The sequence below is a fragment of the Cnephaeus nilssonii genome, assembly GCF_951640355.1.
Source record: "Cnephaeus nilssonii genome assembly, chromosome: 19".
In the NCBI taxonomy this organism is placed as follows: Eukaryota; Metazoa; Chordata; class Mammalia; order Chiroptera; family Vespertilionidae; genus Cnephaeus; species Cnephaeus nilssonii.
Genome location: NC_137090.1, coordinates 19119910 through 19143304, shown reverse-complemented (window position 1 = coordinate 19143304; position 23395 = coordinate 19119910). Strand labels below are relative to the sequence as shown.

At 41.1% G+C, this 23395-nt stretch overlaps 1 protein-coding gene across 2 annotated transcripts in view; it reads left to right on the top strand.

Moving 5' to 3' along the window:
* The window catches only part of MAP3K3 (mitogen-activated protein kinase kinase kinase 3), a 63008-nt gene that overhangs the window by 4522 nt on the left and 35091 nt on the right, over positions 1–23395 (top strand). For both annotated transcript variants that reach the window (XM_079797687.1, XM_079797686.1), the window contains exons 2-3: positions 4726–4847; positions 19689–19729. In XM_079797687.1, coding sequence (XP_079653813.1) covers positions 4726–4847; positions 19689–19729 — 163 coding nt within the window. The remainder of the gene's footprint in view (positions 1–4725; positions 4848–19688; positions 19730–23395) is intronic.

Genomic DNA, 23395 nt, shown 5'->3' with positions numbered 1-23395 from the left:
AAATATGTAGTGGTGAAATATTGATTCTTATGAGGAAGCAGTGGCTTACTTTGTAATATATATTTTTATATTTTGAGCCACCAACTAATATGAAGGGTTCTTATATCCCAGAAACAGAAAAATAAATACCAGAATTTGACTTTGAGATCTAGCAAAAGTTGAACCACATCCTTGAAGGAAGAAAGTTCATAGTGAATTGAGGATTGGGCTGTTTTTGCTTATACTTAACTATAAAATGATGTTTGCCTAGGTATGGTCAGGGTGGAGACAGTGGGAATATGTGAAATATGTAGAATAAGATAGTAAAGTCTGACTCAGAGAGAGTCTGAAGTTCAGGATCTCCTGGGTGAGCATTGTGATCAGATGATCTGGCACAGTAGGGTAGAGTGTTGGCAAGATGAAGAAATAACATCATTACGTAGTTAAATGAAGAAAAATATTTAAGTATTACTTTGGAGATTTGTATATATGGAGAAGAGAGTGTGTCTGACATTTGTCAAACTGTAAAGGTACACAGGAAAGGGAGAGATCAATACTGTAGTTTTGGGATTGACATACATAACCTAAAGGTCTGACTATAGGATTATGTATGTCAACCCCAAAACTACAGTATTGATCTCTCCCTTTCCTGTGTACCTTTACAGTTTGACAAATGTCAGACACACTCTCTTCTCCATAGTAAACAGACATCATAAAGGACAACAATGTTTACCAAAGGACATGGTTCTTCTAGAAACTTTTCTGGGTTTTTAGCCAAGAGAATTCATAAATGGGAGTGCCTTAAGACCCAGCTTTTAGGTAGAGAAGCAGTAGTGGGTCTGGAAGTGACTTCCTGATGGAGCTAAAATAGAGGAGTGTGTTGCCTGGTAGCCCCCATATCATAGGTCAGGGTATCTGGAGAAGTGTATGCTGGCGGCTAATTGTGTATAGCTGTCTGCTTGAGACTGCCTAAGAGTTGCCACAGTTTAAGCCTTGTTTCATAAATCCCTTCTTTTCTGTTTTCTATGAATACTCTTCCCCTCTAGATTCTTAACTTCTTAATCTCTAGAATCAACTTCTCTGCTGCTTCCTGGTAGCTTTTTTAAGTGTGTCAGATCACCCCATCCTCAGGAAATCTTTTCTAGGTTATAGCACACTATTACCTGCCTCAACTTGTTCACATGTAAAGTTCACAAATGAATTAATTGTTGACTTCCACTACTTCCAATTTTCTTTTAATCTCCAGCTTCTTGATTCCCTTTAAAATTTGTTTCTGCCTCTACTACTCTATTGGATCTTCCTAGTTTACATCTACCACTGCCCTTCTTTGCTCTTGACTTCTGTGGTGTCACTATTTGTTTTTTCCAATCTTGTTAAAGGGTTTTTTGCTAGCATACCTTCTTCCTCCTCTCCTCTATAAGGATTACAATGCACTGAGGATCAGTCTCTTCTCTTCCCCTCTACCTCTCACTTGCTTTTATGTCCTTTCTCCTCCTCAGTCCATTTTTTAAAACTCTCCTTCATAACTGGAGCAGCTTGCTTTTCTGAATGAATCTTTATTCTGTTAATAATTATGTAAAAACCTGTACAACCTCTTGCTACTTACACTGTAAAAAATTTTTTTACACGTGTGTTTATGTACCATGGTTTGTATACTGTCTGATTCAGTCTCTATTTGTATAACCTCGTGTTTGTGTGTTGTTTATTCTTTTATACCTAGAGTTGAATACCTTGAAGTATCTGTCAAAATTAATGTATACTATGTTATACATTAACCATTATACTCAGTAAATGGTTATTATTAATAAAAATTCAGGAATAAAATTAAGTATTAGGGTAGATTAAGTGGCCTTAGTCTTTTCCCATTCACCTTTTTCCATTGATGATAATACTAGCCAGCATTTTTAATAGCATTACTAAGTGTTAGGTAACATGAGAGATAATTGTAAGTTTGTTTTTTTTCTTTTAACTCTCACAGCAACTCTGTGAAATGATGCTTTATGTTCTCCATTTTACAGATGAGGAAATTGAGGTTTAGGGTGAATAAGTGATTTGTTCAAGGCCAGCTTAAACCCAGGTCTTTCTGACTCCAAAGTTCATTGACTGCTGTACTCTAAGAAAGCTGCTATTTGTTTTCAGAAGTTTTGTTTGTTTTTATTTTTTAAGGAATTCCATACTGGAGTGATAATTCAGTTAAAATCTCACTCCAGGAAGAATTGCCTAAAAGTGCCACTTGATTTACTTCCTGTCTTTATCCATGCTCTCAGTTTGAAGTATCAGTTTAAAACCCTGCCTGCCTCTAGCAATATATTCGACTTTGACACAAAATCAGATTCCACCTAGCCAGAGTGGCTCAGTGGTTGAGTGTTGACCTATGATCCAGGAGGTCATGGTTCAATTCCCAGTCCAGGCACATGCCCAGGTTTCGATTTCGATCCCCATTGTGGGGCATGCAGGAGGCAGCAGATCAATGATTCTCTCTCATCATTGATGTTTCTCTCTCTCTCCCTTCCTCTCTGAAATCAATAAAAATATATATTTAAAAATAATCAGATTCTATAACCCTGTTTCACTTGTGTCAGTTGTCCTGGATTTCAAGAGATAGTGCCATACCATCCCTCTAGAGTGTAGTGTATTCTCAACACTGGAACTACCAAGCAAGTTTATCCATTAAGTAATGCGAGGAATTGGTTAGCTTCCTGGAAATAGAATTTGTCAACCTGATAAACCAGCTCTTATAATAGCATCATCTTATACAGAATTAAAAATGACTTACGAAGTCTATTTGTCATGGGTTTAACTTAAAAAGCCTGTGTGTGTATTTACGTCCATTTTGGTTCAATATCTGAGTTGAGACAACTGAAATTCTCAATTCTAAGTGTGGTTACTTTGATACGGAAAACTCCATGCATTCTGCTGCTAGAAATATTGTTGGATGCCCCTATGAAAACACCTACATAGTCATAATCCTCCTTATATTGATCACAATTTACTGTTACAGTTGGCCCAATTTTATACATACATCTTTAATAATATATAAGCCAATTTAATGTGTAAGCCTATATATATGCCAAACTTCCTAGCCTATATGTTATTATCTAGTTTTTAAATCTTGATTAGGAGGTTAAAATACAAAATAAACAAATATCCAAGCAGTTCCCTTGTTTGAAGGAGCCTATAGAAATAGAAAGTTGTTAGAAAATGAGATAATTGATGGGATATATGTGTTTTAATTTTGACAAATGTCTTTCTGTAAATACCAACTTCCTCCTCGCCTCATTCTTTATCCCATTTACCTCATTCTTTTGGTACAATTGTATCACTCTCATGCATATTTTTGTAAATATGTATATTTTGAAGTGGAATTAGATGGGAAGCTACTCATGTTTTTCCTGCAAGTTTTTTTATTTTTATTTATTGCTTTTAGAGGGAGAAAGGAAGAAGCCGGGGAGAGAAAGAGAAATATCAATTTTTTTGTTGTTCCATTTATTTATTCATTTGTTGATTGATTCTTGTATATGCTCTGACCTGGATCAAACCCACAACTTGAGCATATTGGGACGACACTAACCAACTGAGCTACCCAGCCAGCCAAGGCCTCAAATCTAATTTTACTGTTCTGAGCACACAAAAACTTCTTCAAGGGCATCCTTCTCTGAGGTCATGTAGGACACCTGAGCAGATTTGGTCTAGGAAGAGGGGAGGGCCATAGAGTACAGTTTTACTTCCTATACTTCATGCTGTTCTTTCCTTCCCACCAGGTATTAGAATATTTCCAAGGGACAGTGATAAAGGGCAGAAGATAGGCACTGCCTTTGGGTGGAGTCTTTTGTTCTTGATTCTTTTAAGGTGTGCCCCAAGTCCCCAGGTGACTCACTTGTCACCAAAGCAAGTATAACAACTCTATCCCTCATGTTCCTTTCCAGATCAACAGATTTATTTATTTTCAACTCTCAAATGCTATTGAAGTGGACAAGGAGAATTTTATAAAACATGGAATTTGGCTGGTTTGGATTCTAGAATTTGGCCAGTTGTCTTAAGTACATGAGAACTCCAGTACTTTATGCTATTTCAAGAAAAGGGGTTTAAAAGTAATGCCAGTAAAAAAGAGACAATGCATTGCTTGGTCAGTTAGGGAAGAAAAACAATAGAACTGCCTTTTGACTTCCCTATGGGAAGCAGAAGGCCTATAAACTTGTGACGGGTTGGGAGGAAGGTAATCAAAGGCTAGGCTTGTAAGACAACTTCTGTTCAGAGCTACTACCTGAGACCTTGTTTGGTATCTTTTAAAATGTGCTCTCCTACATATGATACTTGAAGAATAAGTCTGTGACTAACTGTTCCATAATCAGCTCTCCATGAATTCATTTTTTCACTCAGTACCCTACTACACTGTGCCACGTTGTTCTTCAGTTCTCCAACTTTTCATCTATTTTTCCTGGTTGAGTTTCTGTGACATTGGAAGAATTGCTGTTTGAACACCTCCCTTGCCCCCAGTGAATTGGTAAATGTTGCTGCCTGAGATCTGATTAGAGAACTGTTAAGAATCCATTAAAATTCAAACTGCCATAGTCTGACCTCAGTTACTTTTCAGAGAGATTTCAGAGAGGAATGTATATAATTACAGTTATAAAGCCTTTCGTTTTACCTGGGCAGAACTCTCTGAGTATTAGTCATATAATTTGTGAAAGTACTTTGCTGGTCTGTACTAAAGTGTCTTAATCCAGGTGCTCTTTTTCATTGTAGATGAACAGGAGGCATTGAACTCGATCATGAAGGATCTGGTGGCCCTCCAGATGAGCCGGCGTCCCCGGGTGCCTGCATATGAGACCATGAAGAACAAAGACACGGGTCACCCAAATAGGCAGGTATGTGTGGCCCTGGTAGACTTAATGAAATTTGTTGGAGAGGAGTTTTCAAATAGGAAATATTTGAGAAGCCAAGAATATATACATTTAAGTGGTATATGTCACTTACCACTTAAAAGATTGTGAAAAGAAACCCGGCTCAGTGGTTGAGCATCAACCTTTGAACCAGGAGGTCATGGTTTGATGCCCGGCTTGTAGGAGGCACATGCCTGGCTTGTAGGCTCGATCCCTAGTAGGGTCGTGCAGGAAGCAGCCCATCAATGATTCTCTCTCATCATTGATGCTCCTATCTCTCTTTCCCTCTCCCATCCTCTGAAATCAATAAAAGTATATTAAAAAAAAAAAAGATTGTGAAAAGAATCACAATCTGGAATCCCAAAGCCTTGTGCATCTAACCTTGTGTATAGTGTTTCATTTGCAGAGAATGAGAATAATTCTTTTATTTATTATGGGGACAGTATTTATATAACTTTTCTGTTTTTTTGGCCAATATTTTATCCAGATTTATGATCCCTAACTCAGAAGACAACTTTACAGTATATACTCAGGAAAGTTTAATTAATTTTAGTATTAGCTTATATAAATATAATTATGAAGGGAATTTTATTTAATAAAATGTCATATAATATATTGTAAAGGTAATAATGAGTGAGTGATTTTATTGTTGTTGTTTACAGTTATTTTCCTTTATTAACTCAGATAGTTGAGAATGCCTATTTTATTAAGAGTTGTGTGATTCTTTAAGAAAACAGTTTTTATTTTTGTTAACATTTAAACTTATGTGCTGAGAACCTTTTCATGTGCAGTATCATTTACCTCCCCGTTTCCTGGGTACTTTGGCCTGCAGGAAGGAATGAATGATGAGGAGTTTTCTTCCCTAGTGGGTATCTAGCACTATATTAGATGGAGGTGTTTGGTGTGTTTGATGAAAACTTGTCCATGATATCCTCCCTTGGTGGATCTCTTCATTATCAGCTAACCTCTCTCCTCATTTGCACCTTGTCTACCAATTCTTCAGAAGTACCCTTGGCTTCTAGAGAAAGTGTGATGTTCTTGAAGTTTTTCTGTCTGAGGTCTGCTAGATATGGCCTCCTAGAGTATTTCTGTCTTTAGTAAAACTGGGGACCCTGAGTACCTTTTGTTTCATTTTAATAGAAGGATTAGTTTAGAAAGTTTTTTTTTATTTTTGTGGTTACCTTACGGAACTATGGGAACAACAGAATAGGGCCCATTTTTGTACTATTTTCATACGTTATTCTAATTGTGTGGGTTCTCCCTTGCTATAATTCATTTCTATTCAAAGCTGCTTTTGGAAGGAGCATTTTACCAGAAGTGAGTCCCCTCCCCCAGGCTTGAGCCTAATGACCTCACTTTCCTTCCTGTCTTCCTATGTGGAGTGTGCTTGCTAACTCTGCTCTAGTCAGCTGATCTTTCTCCAGACTGGACTATTAGCCTGTATATCAGTTCGTAGGTGAAAAGGAGAAGCTTTCTTGAGTTAAAAGGCCTAAAGGGACCAGGCTGGGAAGAAGAGGGGTAGAGTGGACCCTGATTATCCTTGAGGGGTATTTACCTTTTAGGGATTCTGCTTAGAGCTAAAAGCCATAATAAGGAAAGTCCTGATTATTGTGCCTACTGCTGTTATTGGAGTGAAGTCAGTGGTTATGAAGGTAGAAGGCTGTGAAAAATATTGACTACTGGTTAGGAAGTAATCTTAGCAAGAGGTTCTGGCTATTTGGATTCATAATTTACTTGAATATCATCAAACTTTTTCACTTGCGTAGAGGAGGATACAAGCTATTAATCTCAGTTTTTTGTTTTTAAAGGAAAAAAAAAACAAAAAACAGCAGTAGCTCAGCCTTTATGAACAGCCCCACAGTAACAACAAGCTTATGTACAGGGGCCAGTGAGACAACTTTTTGGTAAGGAACCAAATTACCTGTTAAAATTAAAATATTCTTTTGAACCTGATACTAGTGCTGCAAGAGTATGGAGTTCATTTCCCAGACAAGTTGTGGATTTGTAGGGAGTACTGGTTACTTGTTACCTATGTTCAGTGCTTCTCATCACCATTCCTTACAATGATATTATTCATAAGCAGACTCTATCAGTGCTGTTCAATTAAATTTCAGTAATGATAGAAATGTTCTCTATTTGTGCTGTCCAATGTAGTAGCCACTACCACACATAGCTAAAGAGCAACTGAGAAACTGAATTTTAAATTTTATTTAATTTTAATAATATAAAATGTAAATAGCCTCATGTGACTATTATCTTGGACAACACAACTTTATATATTATATAAGGGACTACTGATTTGTTGGAATTCAGTACATGCTTGGAGATGTTTAGTGATTCATTGACACATTCATTTCTTCACACAGGTCATAAGCTTGTGAAGCTGTGGAACAAACATGGCCATTTAAAAATTGAAGCGCAAAGTGTTATGCTAATATTGGGTAAAAAGGCAATGATAGTTTTTTCCCTTAATAAAGTCAAGGCTGTAGAACGGTCTCTCCTGGGAAATCTAGTAGATGTTTAACATTTGACCAGGAGAAATATTCTTCAGCAAAATCCTGAAAGCAGAAAGAGGGAGGAAGTCTCAGTGAATGCATTTTTAGAAAGGTTGGAGCGAGATGTGGGTGGAGGGAACTTTTAGGGGAGAGAGGTGTTTACAGCTTAGTGTAATTAAAAGACCCTACCTAAGAGTCTGGAGACATTAATGATCTGTTAACATAGAATTTACAGAGTGAATTCACATTTTTAATTATTTTTGTTTTTGTTCACTTGGGCCTGGGGTGGAATTAAACAGTTTTCTCCATTACCAGATCTTCTGCCAGAAAGTCCATGCTTAGGAGAAGAAAGGAATGAAAGATCAAAACCTAATTTAAATGGCTAAGAGATGTCAAAACTGGACTAAAGATTCAAATTGCAGAGGCCCAGTTGAAAGTAGCCAAGTATTTTGGCCCGCGGGAAAGGTGGTTTTTTCATGCGGGAGATAGCACTGGCAGAGGCAAACAACACTTTAGTGTGAAAGTGGCAGTGCTGGCTACAAGGTAGAGCTGAGATTGGCACAGATTTATGGAGCTCAAGCTTGGTACAACGAGGAAAGCCAGAGGAGCTGTGGGTTCATTGACAAAATTGTTTGGGGGCTGAGGCCTGGAAGAACTAGACCACCTAATTTAATATCTCTGCTTGGCAGGGCTTCAGACATCCTCTTCTCTAAGTAAATAAGCTAAGTAACTGATTGAAAAAGAAAATGCCTTAGGGAACAACTAAACATCTGAGCAGCTATGGAAGTACATGGGCCATGAGGTGCTTAGCTATGAACTATTTGCTAGGAGATAGGATCTGTGTTCTTTGTACTTTCCCTCCTGTACATTAGGTCCCTGAAAGCCTATAGCCTGATTGGAGCTGGCTGGACATTCTTAGACATGGCACGTTCTAAGTGTGCTGGGGCTTATGGATAGTCTTGCAGGTAGTGATGTGCAACATCCCTTTAGCAGTCATCAACTCACAGTGCTTTATAATCAACAGGTGCTATTTCTCTGTGAGCTTGACATCGTTTATTACTCTTAGTGCAGTAAAAAGATTACTGGTCAGAAGCCATTGAGTGTTAATAATCCATTAACATAGGCTTTTACAACTAACAGAGGGCTTTCCACAACAACAGTTAACAACAACTATAAGCGTGTTTGTAGTACCTTAAAGTTTACAAAGTGATTATGCAAGGTTATTGAGGAGAGCCAGGAAGCGAACCCAGATCTTCTGACTGACTCCTGATCACAATAATTTTACTTTGTGTAAGTCTAACAGCCTTTATAAACCTCAGTATTCCCACCTAAAATACAGAGAAAATGACCATTGTGTTTATCTCATCAAGCTGTTTTAAGTTCATGGACAGAACGTAGAGCATTTTATACATTTAAAACTAATGAAGCAGTAGTGATTACATCACATCTACTATGTTCTGGCATTGTAGATATGAGCTCTAGTGAAAGCTTCTAACCAGAATTGCATACTGTCATGGAACCTAAAGGGTTAAGGTTTTCTACCTTTTTTTTTTTTTTAATATATTTTATTGATTTTTTACAGAGAGGAAGAGAGCGGGATAGAGAGTTAGAAACATCGATGAGAGAGAAACATCGATCAGCTGCCTCTTGCACACCCCCTACTGGGGATGTGTCCGCAACCAAGGTACATGCCCTTGACCAGAATCGAACCTGGGACCCTTGAGTCTGCAGGCCGACGCTCTATCCACTGAGCCAAACCGGTTTCGGCAAGGTTTTCTACCTTTATTGAATTGTTATTGTTGTCTGATGGCCCTTTGCAAACTTCTGAAACTAGACTCATTTCTGAAAATCCAAATGGAGGAAAATATAGAATTCTTATTTCCACAGATTCTTATTTCTCTCAAATATTATCAGAATGGTAGGTAGAGGCTTGAACAAAGCCAAGGGTCTCAGTCTGACCCTCTAGATCAGTGGTTCTCAACCTTTCTAATGCCGCGACCCTTTAATACAGTCCCTCATGTTGTGGTGACCCCACCCATAAAATTATTTTCGTTGCTACTTCATAAATGTAATTTTGCTACTGTTATGAATCGTAATGTAAATATCTGTGTTTTCCGATGGTCTTAGGCTCTATCGCAGCGGTTCTCAACAGGTTGAGAACCGCTAGCAGGGTCGCCTAAGACCATCGGAAAACACAGATATTTACATTACGATTCATAACAGTAGCAAAATTACAGTTATGAAGTAGCAGCAAAAATAATTTTATGGTTGGGGTCACCACAACATGAGGAACTGTATTAAAGGGTCATGGCATTAGAAAGGTTGAGAACCACTGCTCTAGATGTTCATTATTAGGTGCTTCAGAATAGGAAAGTTGTTTTCTTCATAGCAGGCACAAGCAGGTCAGTTCTCTTGGCTATCAGTTCTAGAGGGGAACTTTAAGAGTTGTACCCCAGCAAGATCAGTGATTTAACAGACTGCCTTTTGTTTTTACTATGATAGACCTGGCTCTTCAGGACCTCCTTTGTCTTTCAAGGCAAAGATAGGCTGGCTAGTTTAAAAATAAAACATAAAGGAATATACATTGGCTGTCCAATGTAGTAGCCACTACCACACATAGCTACAGAGCAACTGGTTAGAGAGTTGGCCCACACACCGATTTCGATTCCCGGTCAAGGGCACATATCTGGGTTGCAGGTTCGATCCCTGGCCCCTGTCGGCCCCCATCTGGATGCATGCAGGAGACAACCAATTGATGTGTCTCTCACATCAATGTTTCTCTCTCTCTCCCCTTCCCTTCCATTCTCTCTCTAAAAATTAGTGGGGGGAAAATGTCCTCAGGTGAGGATAACAAACAAAAATCCTCATAAAGCAATAGACAAGCCTGTTATTCTATGTTGTAAGAAGCTGCTTTAAAATAATGTCTTCCACTGATCTCTTAGGACTTTCATGAGTCACATACAAATAAAATGATTTTTATTGCCCTTTTCTTTTTCCTCTCATTTATTTATCTTTGGCAAAATAAAGACTCTAATGCCAAAGATGTGGGAGCATCAAAAGAATATAGCAAGTACTGGGAGAGAGAGCACTACAGAATTAGAGGGAGGGTACCAGACCTGATGGCTAGCTGAGCTCCTTGCCAGCTAGTTCACAAATTAGTTCACAAACCTTTGTTTAATAAACACTGATTTTTTTATTTTATTCTTGCGAGCCATGTGCAGTTGTTGAGTTCAGACTTTGAGAAGTTCATTTCTGCATAAGTTTGGTGTCATCGTTTGTTACTCTTATTGCCCCTACTGAGTTCCCAAATATGTAGGTAACCCTGGAGACCTGCACTGTTCTCCTGGGTGCATCTCTCACTATTCCCTTCACCAGATTGGTTGTAATGGGCAGGGGACTCTTGAATCTGTCAAGATATGAATTTTTGTACTGGAACTTTTACCTCAGCCTCTATGGCATCTCTCCATTTAGTTCAACATGTGCCTATTTAAGTTTCTTAGACACACAAAAGAAATATAAGTTATGTTTGCTGTATCCTGGGAAGCATGCAGTCATATTGGGAAATGAGAAATTCATGAAAAAAAGAAACTAGGTAAATGTGACTGACTATGCCTAAATATATGGTACAAGTAGTGAGTGCTATAGGAAGCCAGGAAAGTGAAAGATGAACTTGGGCCAAGGAGTTATGGAGTCATTTCTGGAGGAGGTGGCACTTGAACTAGGCTGTAAAAGTTTAGTTAGGTGGAAAGGAAGAAGAGTGGCATTCCAGGTTGGGAAACAGAATGATTAAAGGCCTAGGGAAAGGAATGAATATGGCATATTTCAGGAAATAGGGTGGACATTGATCTGTCTGGAGAGAGGGTTCCTGTTGAGAACAAGCAATGTGAGATGGACTTAAATTCCAGAGAACTTAGAATGATAGCTGAGAGCTTAGACTTTATTTCATAAGGTCATGGGGATCACTGATTACTTTTTTAATAAGGAAGGGACCTGATGAAAGCAGTGGTTAAGATGATTGAAATTGTAGAGGAATGTAAACTATGTTTGAAGGGGGTTGCCAAAAAGTACAGAGTTACTTTTGGAATCCTGGAGTGAGAGAATAAGGGGCAAAATGAGTGATGATGGAGAGAGTAGGTAACAGAGTCTTAAACCAGAGACCTTTGAAGGGAGAATTGGAACTTGCTGTCTGGCTGTGAGGAGGGGAAAGAAAGGAAAGGGTCAAGCAGAACTCTGAGGTTTGAGCCTGTAGCCAAGAGAACAGTGGTACCAAGGTTAGAAATAGCAACACTAAGAAGGGAGACTAGTTTAGGAGGGTACTTGATGCAGACTATGTCTAGGTTGAGTTTGATATTACAGTGAAAAACTCAGACTGTGCATCTATATGTGCATGGGGTTTTTGCAGGTTCAGCGTCCCTTATCTGCAATTCTGCAATTCAAAAGAGTACTGTAAACTGAAAGGCAATTTTTTATTTTTTGGTAAATTTGTGGCAAACTCATTTGGCAACAAAACCTGGTGTGGCTCAGTTGTTTGGAGCATCATCCCATGCATCGAAGGTTCTTGTGTACGATTCCTGGTCAGGGCACATACCCAGATTGCAGATTTGATATCTGGTGGAGTTGTATGTGGGAGGCAACCGATGTTTCTCTCTCACATCAATGTTTCTCTCTCCCTCTCCTTTTCTCTCTCTCTAAAATCAATAAAAATAAAAAACCATATCCTCGGGTGAGGATTAAAAAAACACACCTGGTCTGAATGAACATAGGGGTTATTTAGAGTCTTTACTCCATTTGTTGTGAATATTCATACTTTTCCTTACAGAAACTAGTTTAACAGATAAACCCTAAATCTTAGTGACTTAACACAATATGTCCAATACAGAGAAGGGGAGGACAGGATTCCTCAGTCACTTAGGGACCCTGAGTGAGGTTGGCTCCACTGATTTGGAACATGTGGCTGCCAGGGAAGATAGTCTGAAACTCAATTCTGTTCCCAACTCTTGATCAGAACTAGTCACAAAGCCCAAAACTAACTTCAAGAGAGGCTAAGCAATGTAGAGGAGTACATGAGATTCCTGTGAGCATTCTACCTCTGCCATGGGAGTGCTGCCCCAGACACCCTCCTCCTGGGGGGAGGTGTCAAATAATACATAGAACATGTACCATACTACCTCTCTAAATCCTAAAGTGCATTCTGAAACACTTTTGGCCCTATCAGTTCTGGCTAAAGGAGCCTGGGCCTGTATTATTATTTATTGAGCAGTTATGATATATCAGTTCTCATATTTTTATCAGTTATTTCATCCAGTTCTTTTGATAGCTCCATGAAATAGATACTATCACTGTTCTCACTTTACAGATGAGAAAACTGAGTCACAGAGAGGTTAGTAACAAGTTCAAGGTCACAGAGCTAAGAGGTTGTAGCGCCAGGGTTTGAAGCTAGTGCTACATTCTTATTCTTCTTCTTTTTTTTTTAATGTTTTTATTGATTTGAGAGAAACATCGAGCAGCTGCCTCCCACATGCACCCTACTGGGAATTGAGCCCACAACCTGGGCATGTGCCCTGATGAGAATTAAATCGGCGACCCTTTGATGCATGGGATGACGTTCAACCAACCAAACTACACAGGCCAGGGCTAGCACTACATTATTTTTTATTTTTTATTTTTTATTTTTTAACAGAGAGGAAAGGAGAGGGATAGAGAGTTAGAAACATCGATGAGAGAGAAACATCGAACAGCTGCCTCCTGCACACCCCCAACTGGGGATGTGCCCGCAACCAATGTACGTGCCCTTGACCGGAATCGAACCCGGGACCCTTCAGTCCGCAGGCCGACGCTCTATCCACTGAGCCAAACTGATTTTGGCTGCACTACATTCTTAACAACAACATATCTGCCTTAGATATGTGGCAGACAGATGAGTGTGTTTTTTAATGTCTCCTTTCCCCCCCATTAACCTCTCCCTGGATGAAGTTTTATTTGAGAGATTGGAGCTGAATATAGAGATTTTTTATTTCTACTGAGGAGAAGATGTGAGGAGGGATCAATCCAGAGGCCAAAAGTCCAGATATCAGGACAGGTCTTGTGTTGGGGGAGGGGTGGGAGAGGAAATGAGGAAGAGGAACCAACAAAGAAGCAGAAGTGGTTAGAGTGGTGGCAGGTTCCCTGGGCTGGGATAGAGTCACAGAGGCGGGGGGGGGGGGGGGGGGGGGGGGGGGGGGCGGAGAAGCTCATGAAAGGGGACTTGGCCAGTTTGAAATGCCTCAGAGAGGCAAAGAGAATGTTTGGCAGGAAGCAATTGAATTAAGTTATCTTTATCTGAACTTTCCTTATCCATGGCTTATTCTTGTCAGCCTGAAAAGTGAAACTCTGATTTGGGAATTTGGCAGATTTTGGCACACAGTGTGGTACGTGGAAGTCGGTCATGAGTGTGCTCTGAAAGGCTGTCACCACATCAGAGAAAGGATTCAGAGCACTAGGCTTCTTTGCTTACACTGCTTACTAATCACAAGCTTGAGAAGGAGTGATCTATAGTTTGAGGCAAAAGTTTAATTCCCTTTTCAACTAAACGCACTAATTTCTGATTAATAGAATAGTGCTTAGATTATGGCCCATCATGAATATATTTGGTTCCCTCAGTCCCAATGGACTGAGGGTATTCCTTCATAGGTGCATCTAATTATTGCCCCAGTTTAAAAATGAGAGCTATTGTTACATGCTTGTTATTGCTATAAAAATTAGATAAAAATCAACAGAGAAAAATAAACCTAAGGACATCTGGATAAACTATGGACTTTAGTTAATCATCAATATTGGTTAACTAGTTATAACAAAAACAAATGTTCCATACTAATATAACATGTTAATAATAGGGGAAACTGTAGAGGGGAAGTATGTGGGTACTCATTACTCTATCTGTTCAATTTTTCTGTAAATCTAAAACTTCTAAAAATAGAATCTATTAATAAAAAATAATAATGAAAGACTATACCAAGGCATCCTGGACTGTGAGCAGGAGGAGGTGAAAGGATGTGGTAACTTACCTGCAGGCACAGACAGGACTGCAAGCTGTGGTGAGCACTTGGACTACTCCAGAGCCCGTTGTAGAACTAGAGATAGTGGGAAGCTAAGAGAGGGCATGTCAGAGCCCGGCAGCAGGTGCCAGGCACCATGCTTTGGAGAGCTCTTGCTTTGGTAACTGGTTAGTGTTTCAGGGGAAGGAGAAAAAGAAGACAGTGAAAAAACTGCTGTCACTTGTTATAAACCTTGAATATACAGGATAATTTCCTTTGCAGCAGCACCTCCCCTCCTTTCTGCTATACATACACATATCTTCACCCTCACCTAGAATGCAGACCTGGTGGGGCACAGTGCCTTCCCCATTTACCTCCTCCATCCCCATCTACTCACAACCCTAACCACAATCCTCCCTACTGGTCCCCCAGTTCCCATAGCTTGTTGCATGATTGGTGCCAGTCTCCTGGTTCTGACTCCATTATTACCCTAGATATGGGAAGTTTTCCATCTCCTCCATGAGTTCCAAAAAGTAATATCACAAAAGATCATTTAATGGTTTCCTTCTTTCAATGCTCCCATTGAAGCCCTGCATCTGTGAATGAACCTCCTTTGCCTACGTAATGCTTAACTTGTAGCATAATATGGTAGTTAAGATCTGGGTTTCCTCAGTTTGAATCCTAGCTTTTCTTTTACAAGATTCATGACCTTGAAAGAACTTATTTAATTTCATTATAACTCAGTTTCTTATATAAAATAGGGATAATAATAGTACCTGTTTCCCTACCTGGTTTGGCTCATTGGATAGAGCGACGACCTGCGGACTGAGGGGTCCCAGGTTCGATTCTGGTCAAGGGCATGTACCTTAGTTGCGGGCACATCCCCAGTAGGGGGTGTGCAGGAGGCAGCTGATTGATGTTTCTCTCTCATCGATGTTTCTAACTCTCTATCCCTCTTCCTTCCTCTCTGTAAAAAAACAATAAAATATATTTTTTTAAAAATAGTTCCTGTTGTGAGAGTTAGTTTAATTGATACATGTAACCTAGAGGCCTGGTGCATGAAATTTGTGCACTGGGGTGGGGTGGGGTCCCTCAGCCTGGCCTGCGCTCTCTTGCAGTCCAGGACCCCTCCCTCCTTACCGCCCGCTTGCTCACTGCTCCTTACCTCTCGGCTCACTGCTCCTTAGCACTGCTGCAGAGGCAGAAGAGGCTCCCACCACCGCTGCTGTGCTCGCCAGCCGTGAGCCTGGCTTCTGGCTGAGCAGCCCTCCCCCTGGTGGTCAGTGCGCATCATAGCGACCAGTCGTTTTGGTCATTCTACCATAACGGTCACTTAGGCTTTTATTATATAGACTAGAGGCCCAATGCACGAAATTTGTGCAAGGGGCTCAGCCCCGGCTGCCTCGTGGCCCCGCCCTCTGCCCACTGGCCGTTTCAGAAGGTCATTCCGCCGTCCAGTCTAATTAGCACATTAGCTCTTTATTATATAGGATTATATAGATAGATGCTTAGAACAAGTCTCAGTATAATAGTATATGCTCAATAAATGTTAACTGTCATAATATGTTATTCATGGATGAAGTGGTCCATATGTTATATTAAGGATGAGAGGGCTATATCAGGGCTGTATTTGGAAGAATTGTCACATCATAGACCTGTTCCTCAGGGAAGCTTTGGTCTCCCCTGTTCAGTAGGTGACCTTTTCAGGGCCGTTAAGTTCTCTCGCCCCCAGTTTCCTTGTATCCTCTCTAATAAAATGGTAATATGCAAATTAACCATCACTCCGCTACATAAGCCACGCCCATCAGCCAAGCCACGCCCATCAGCCAATCAGGGCGAGCATGCAAATTAACCCAAACCAAGATGGCTACAGCCACAGAGAGCAAGGTTTCCCAGGTAACAGAGCAAGCCAAGCTTTCCATAGCCGTTGCAGGCCTAAGCCTCCACTCAAGCTACAAAGTTTCAATTATAGAAGGTAAACAAATTCAAACAAATGGCGGCAGAATGGAGCTTGAGAGAGCAGGCCAGGATTGCCGGTGGCAACAGGGGAAGCAAAGCTTTCCGCGCACCCTAGCTGGGCTCACCCGCTTAAGGCTACAAAGTTTCAATTGTAGAAGGTGAATTAACTGCCACAGAAATGGCTGCCCCCCCCCCCCCCCCGCCCCCAGAGGGAGCAGCAGGCTTGGCTCCGCTCCAGGCTACAAAGTTTCAATTGTAGAAGGAAAATAAATCCCAGATACCAGGGCCTCTGCTTGGGTTGCCAGGGGGCGTGGCCAGCCTGCAAACCACCACAGGCCCCTCGCTCAGGCCGCCCCACGCCCCAAGGGAACCCCACCCTGATCCGGGACACCCTTCAGGGCAAACCAGCTGGCCCCCACCCGTGCACCAGGCCTCTATCTTATCTAATAAAAGAGTAATAATATACAGATTGATCATCACTGCAACACACAATATAGCTGCCCCCATGTGGTCAAAGATCCTGCCCCCCTGTGGACACAAGATGGCCACTACAAGATGGCCAGCAGGGGAGGGCAGTTGGGAGGCACCCGGCCTGCAAGGGAGGGCAGTTGAGAGGGACCAGGCTTGCAAGGGAGGGCAGTGGGGGTGATCAACCCTACAGGAGAGGGCAGTTAGGGGTGACCAGGCCGGCAGAGGAGGGCAGTTGGAGGTGATCAACCCTGCAGGAGAGGGCAGTTAGGGGTGACCAGGCTGGCAGAGGAGGGAAGTTGGGGGCAAACAGGCTGGCAGGGGAGCAGTTAAGCATCAACCAGGCTGGCAGCGGAGTGGTTAGGGGGTGATCAGGCTGGCAGGCAGAAGCGATTAGGGGCAATCAGGAAGGCAGGCAGGCAAGCAGTTGGGAGCCAGCAGTCCTGGATTGTGGACATCCCTCCAGGAGTCCCAGATTGGAGAGGGTACAGGCTGGGCTGAGGGACAACCCCCCGCCGTGCACGAATTTCGTGCACCGGGCTTCTAGTTCTATTTATTAATGTGGTCATCATGCCCTCACGCGGTGACGCAACGAGTGATCACCAGGAGGCTGCAGGCGCGCGCGGGTGGGCAGGGCTGCGTGTGCACGTGGGTGGGTGGGGGGTTGACGCGGCGTGCACGGCAGCGGGTCCTGTGGCTCCATGTGACCAGGCCTGGGGGTCCCGCGACTCTGCGCGGCACGGAGGCAGGACCCCCGGCTCCAGCCTATCTCTTTGGGGCGATCCATCAAGGAGCCCCAGATGGGTGGGCAGGGCCTACCTCTTTGGGGCAATTGATTGCGGGGTTCCTGCACTGTGAGAGGGCACAGGCCAGGCTGGGGGACCCTTCCTCACTGCCCCCCCCCAAGTGCACAAATTTCGTGCACTGGCCTCTAGTTTAAAATAATGGGTTAGAGGATGGTATGCTTATATTTTAATTCAGTGATTCTCAAGGTGTGATTTAGGGACCTCTAGGTGGTTCCCAAGACCCTTTCAGGAGTCCTTGAGGTCTAAACGATTTTCATAATAATACCAAGATGTTACTTGCCCTTTTCAGCCTCATTTTCTTAAGAATCTAAAGTTTTCCACAGGCTACATGATATCTAATATTACAACATATTGAAAGCAAAAGCTAATATGAGAATTTAGCTGTCTCCTATTAAGCCATGCATTGAAAAGATTTGCATTCTGTCACTAAACCCTTTAAAAAATTTTTTTATTTATTGATTTTAGAGAGAGAGGAAGGAGGAGACAGACAGACAGGTCGATTTGTTGTTCCACTTATTTATGTATTCTTTGGTTGCAGCCTGTTGTGTGTCCTGACTGGGGATTAAACTCGCAACCTTGGTGTATCAGGACAATGCTCTAACCAACCGAGCTACCCAGCCAGCTCTCACTAAATTTGTAAAAAACATAGTTATTTTTTTAAATAAAAAATGTATTTATGTTAACATGTACTGTTTTTTTTATTTTAAAATGAATAAAATAAATTTTCTCAGTTTTAATTTCTAATATGGCAAATATTAGATATAATTTACATAAACTAAAGATCTTTGGGGTTCTCCACAATTTTAATAGTGTAAATTAGAATTACTGGTCCGGTTCTTCAGTGGACTGGAAGAGAATTCTAGGCCCCTGATCTCTTGGGAAGAGGAAGTCCTTATGCATCCATTCTACCTTTCAGACTCTCTTCCTTTTTTGTCTGCTCTGTGTTCCTCATCTTCAAATTCTTTGAAAGCCTCTACTTTCTTCCATGCCATTCTATAAATGTATCTTTCTCAATATGATTTTCATTCATTGATTATGAATTCTTTCTCTTCTCTATATTATTTGTTGATTTCCTAATAATCTTACTTCCCCCGCCCCCTATACCTGTTGTTCTGTCATATCTCTTCCCTTTTCCTTTCATTTTTAACTCCCACAAGTTTGCCCTTCACAATAGCTCTTACTCCTTGATTTGTTCCTTAACATTCTAACACTTCTACTTCCTTTTTCCCCCTGATATTTACACTCAATTTTGTTCTCCAGTTAATCCATTTAACAAATATTAAGGCCAAATATTACATATCATTCTCTTGATTATCTCCGGGGTACAGAAACAAGATAGATGTGATTCCTGTTCCCCCGTAGCTTATAGGCTACCCATGATGGTCATTTAGGATAAAGCTGGGGGCAGTTATAAGGTAATTTGTCCAGGGTCCCATGTTATCCCCCTGGGGTTAGCCTTGAGAGGATCACAGAAATCAATAGTAGCAGTAGCAACCATTTATTATAAGATAATAGAAGTAAAATGCCTTATATACAGTAGACAAGGCATATAAGGCATTTACTGTATATAAGGCATTTTACTTCTATTATCTTATTTAGTTCTCATAGCAACTGTATATAAGGCATTTTACTTCTATTATCTTATTTAGTTCTCATAGCAACTCTGCAAATTAGATATGTTTAGCCCCATGCTACAGATGGAAAAACCAAGATTTATAGAGGATAAATAACTTGCTCGTGGCCATATAACTAGGAAGTGTCAGTACTAAGATTTTCTTTTTCTGTATCAGCCAAGACAAGAAGGAACGGTATCCTGGCCAGGAAATTATATAGAGGGATGAAATGCCAGAGCATAGCAACTAATCTGGGGCAGCCACCTAGGGATCTTGTCCCAAGAACTTTGTTGCCCTGAGATTAGAACTGGAAGACTACAACTCATTGGAAAGGGGAATGCCCAGGGGGTAGAGACGCTGGAAAAGGACATCAGGGATATTTGCTTGATGTTGCTAAATGACTGCCTATTGCTTACCTGGGAGTAACACATGCCAGAGTACCCGCTAACTTGTCTTATCATTTCTTTGGCAGAGTGACGTCAGAATCAAGTTTGAGCACAATGGGGAGAGGCGGTAAGTCTGCTTTCTGATTAGTGGTTGTGTCCCTGGAGTGATTCTTGTGGGGTCACTGGCTGGATAATGGGGTTGATTGGACATAAAGGGTAAAGTTTCACCCTTGGCTTGGCCTACCAATTGAACCTTGTTTGTAGTCTATATGGAAGCCATTTAAACTGCTGATGTTTTACTCTCCAGCTCTTACTCTGTTACTGTGAGATCTGCTAGTTTGCGAGGGGAGGAAGTTAGGACTTCAGCCCTTCTCAGAGTCATAACTTCCAGACACTCTGACACTGTACCACTTGCACGCATTAGAGGGAGTTTAGGATTCTCCTGTGATGTGCCATTCCCATCCCTGGTAGAGTGGCCCTAATTTTATTTATGTCAGGGGCTAGGGTGATGAATTGGAAGTTTTTTATAATATCTAGGTCAGTGGTCGGCAAACTCATTAGTCAACAGAGCGGCAAACTGCGGCTCGCGAGCTGCATGTGGCTCATGAGCCGCAGTTTGCTGACCACTGATCTAGGTCATGGGAAGCTTCACCAGGTCCCGCAGATATGAAAGAGTTCAGATCATTTGAGAACATAGAAAGAGGGAGTTTTTCAGTCTATATTCTGTATCTTACCTTGTTAGGGAAGTGAAAGTAATATTACAAAACCCTGATGTCCTTTTCTCCATTGTCAGTATTTAGTTTTTTGGTTTTATTTTATTTTTTTGTAGGAAGTTAAGGTAGATGTTATTAGTGAAGAAAAATATGACTCCACTTAATTTCTCATGTTATTTAAAGAAAAACTTCTAAAAACCATAGATAACTCTGGTCATGGGATATTTGGGACCCTGTGTGTATGTACTAGTATGTGCATAAGTGTGCCTTTCATATCTGTTTCCCACTCTTTGCCTTTCTTCCATTGATATCCCCCATTTTTCTTTGCTCCCAGCATATGGAGAGGTGAAGAGGATACTACTGAGTATAAGGTCCCCCTACTTTACAAGTTCCTCCAGAGGACCTTAGTTTCTCCAGACATTCTTAGTATTGGCACCTCTCTGCTGCTGGCAGTTTTCAGTCCACTTTGAAGTTAGCTCCATAGGATATTTGTGACTATTGCTCTTCCTTAAAAAGATACATCTACAAACCCACAAGGTTGTCAGAGCCTGCCTGGTGGAAACATTTTGCAAAGAGGGGTCTGCAGAGCCACAGTCTTGCTGCTGCCATGTGGGTTGTAGGGCTCTTCCAGGCCTGGAAGGAGGAAGGCCTTCTGAGCCCTGTCCCCAGCTGCTGCTCTTGTGTCTTGCCAATAGCTGGGAAGTTAAATTGTCACTTCATTATTGCTGCTTTTCACACTTCTGACCTGACTAGGTTTTGGAGGCATGGCCAGACTTGCAGCCCAGAGTTTTCAGTAGATATGAAATCAAAAGCTCAATTGTGTTGGAGCCTAATTATGCAGTTATGCTCTCCTGAATTCCTGTTCCCAAAGTGGTATGCAGTTACAGTGAGCAGACTTACACTGAGAACATGTATGTGTTTAGTTTCAGAGAAGCTGCCAGATCGAAACCACAAATATTTAAGGTGGTCAGGCAGGAATGGTCTTTTGAAGCCCTGAGCAGCAGAGCATTGGTATCAAGGTTTTGAAAACTGCATTCTCTTTTTATGGAGCTGTTTTCAGGAGCCATGGCATTTCACTGTTTGTGTACTATGTGTGGAACTGAGGACTTTATAAAGTTGGTGCAAGGAAGCCAAGTTCAAGCTGCTTTGTGCCAGACAGCTCTGGTTTTGTGTATTTCATGTCTTAGGATTTTGTAGAGAATGTTATTGTGGGCTTTCTTTACTTTTTACAGGGAATATAGACAGTATCTATCTAAATAGTCCCTTAGAGAATTAAAATTTATATAAAAAAAGAAGTAGTGACTTTTCCCATTCATCTATGCCAAGTATCCATTCTGGAGAGCTGATTTCCCCTTTGCTTTGGAAGGTTGGGGTCCAGACTCCTGACCTTTCTCCTTCTTAACCCCAAGAGGGCAGAAGAGGAGGCCTGTAGATTAGGATCTCCTTCCGTTTGAAAACCTTCATGTCTGGACACTGGTAAGATGATTGTTATGGGTGTTAGATCCCTCTTTGAAACACTGGCCTAAAAATGCTTGTTATTCACTGAGTTGGCAGCAGTTTAGATCTTACCAACTCTGGAAGTCCTGGTTTCTGATCCTGACCAGGCTTTTGGGCTGCTCTTGGGGGCTTTGAATGGCTTGTCTCCAGGCCAAATGAAGGAGAATTTATCTTTGAGCCGATCCTTTTCTCATAGTGTGCTGGGGACATCTGAGTGGTCTTCTGATACTTTATTCAAAAAGGCTGGCCCCTTTTGAACTGCTGCTGAGGTCCTGATGAAGGGGGCGGGGGTATGATTTATGATTAGGAATTTACAGGAGTCATTCTCTCAGGCTCCAAAAAACACTCATATCTAGGTAACCCATATCTAGATAGCACCCAACAGTATCATTGCTTGGGACAGATGATTTAAGGGGAAAAAACATAGGATTACAATATGTTTGGATTTCCTGGTGGACACAGACTAATATATTCAGCAATATAACTTCCAACATTAAAGAAGTTATCTGGTTAGATTTCATTAAAATCCAATAGCATAGATTCCTCTTTCCTGTGTCTTATTGCTTCTTCTTCTGGTTCATACCTCTTCCCCCTCTGGGGAAGAACAACACACTGCTTCCTCTCAGCATGGAGGAAGGCAAGAACTGTAGAGGTTCCATGGCTGAGTGCTTTACCCCACCACATGGTAGTCAGATTTCATCTAGCCTAGACCTACTAAGAGATGAAGGAAGTTTCAATAATGCATTTTTCCCATCACACTAAGCTTCTTTTCATGTGTTTATTAGCCATTCATAACTCTTCTTTGAATTGTCTCATCATATACTTTGCCTGTTTTTTTAATTGGATTGTCTGCCCTTTTCCCCATTGATTTTGCAAGTATTTTCTCCAAGTTTGATATTTTGTGTGTGTATGTGTGTGTGTTAATCCTCACCTGAGAATATTTTTCCATTGATTTTTAGAGAGAGTGGAAGGGAGAGGGAGAGACAGAGAGAGAGAAATGTTGATGTGAGAGAGACACATCGTTTAGTTGCCTCCTGCACGTGCCCCAACCAGGGTCAGGGATTGAGCCTACAACCGAGGTATGTGCCCTTGAATCAAACCCAAGACCCTTCAGTCTGTGGACCAACACTTTATCTACTGAGCCAAACTGGTTAGGGCGATATTTACTTAAACTTTGTTGATGATTTATTTTGTCATCAGAAATCTAAATTTGTTGTCAAATCTGTCTTTATCCTTTTTGTCTTCTCTATTAACACACACAAAAGTAGAGAGAATATTATACTGAACCTCCATGGACCTGTCACCCAGCTTCAATATTATCAACATTTTGCCAATCTTCTTTCATCTTTTCCCACTTTTAAATTTTGCTGTGATAGTTAATGACAAATCATGTTAATACCTGTATAATCTTAACAAACTGTACAATTCAGTGGCTTCTAGTTTATTCGCAGAGTTCTTACTATATCCTCCATTATAGGAATTGTTCTTTGAACTGACCTGATGAGAATTTGTAGAAGAGCATCAATATCAGCACTACTTACATACCCACATGTGTCACTGGTTAATAAACTAATCAGACATAT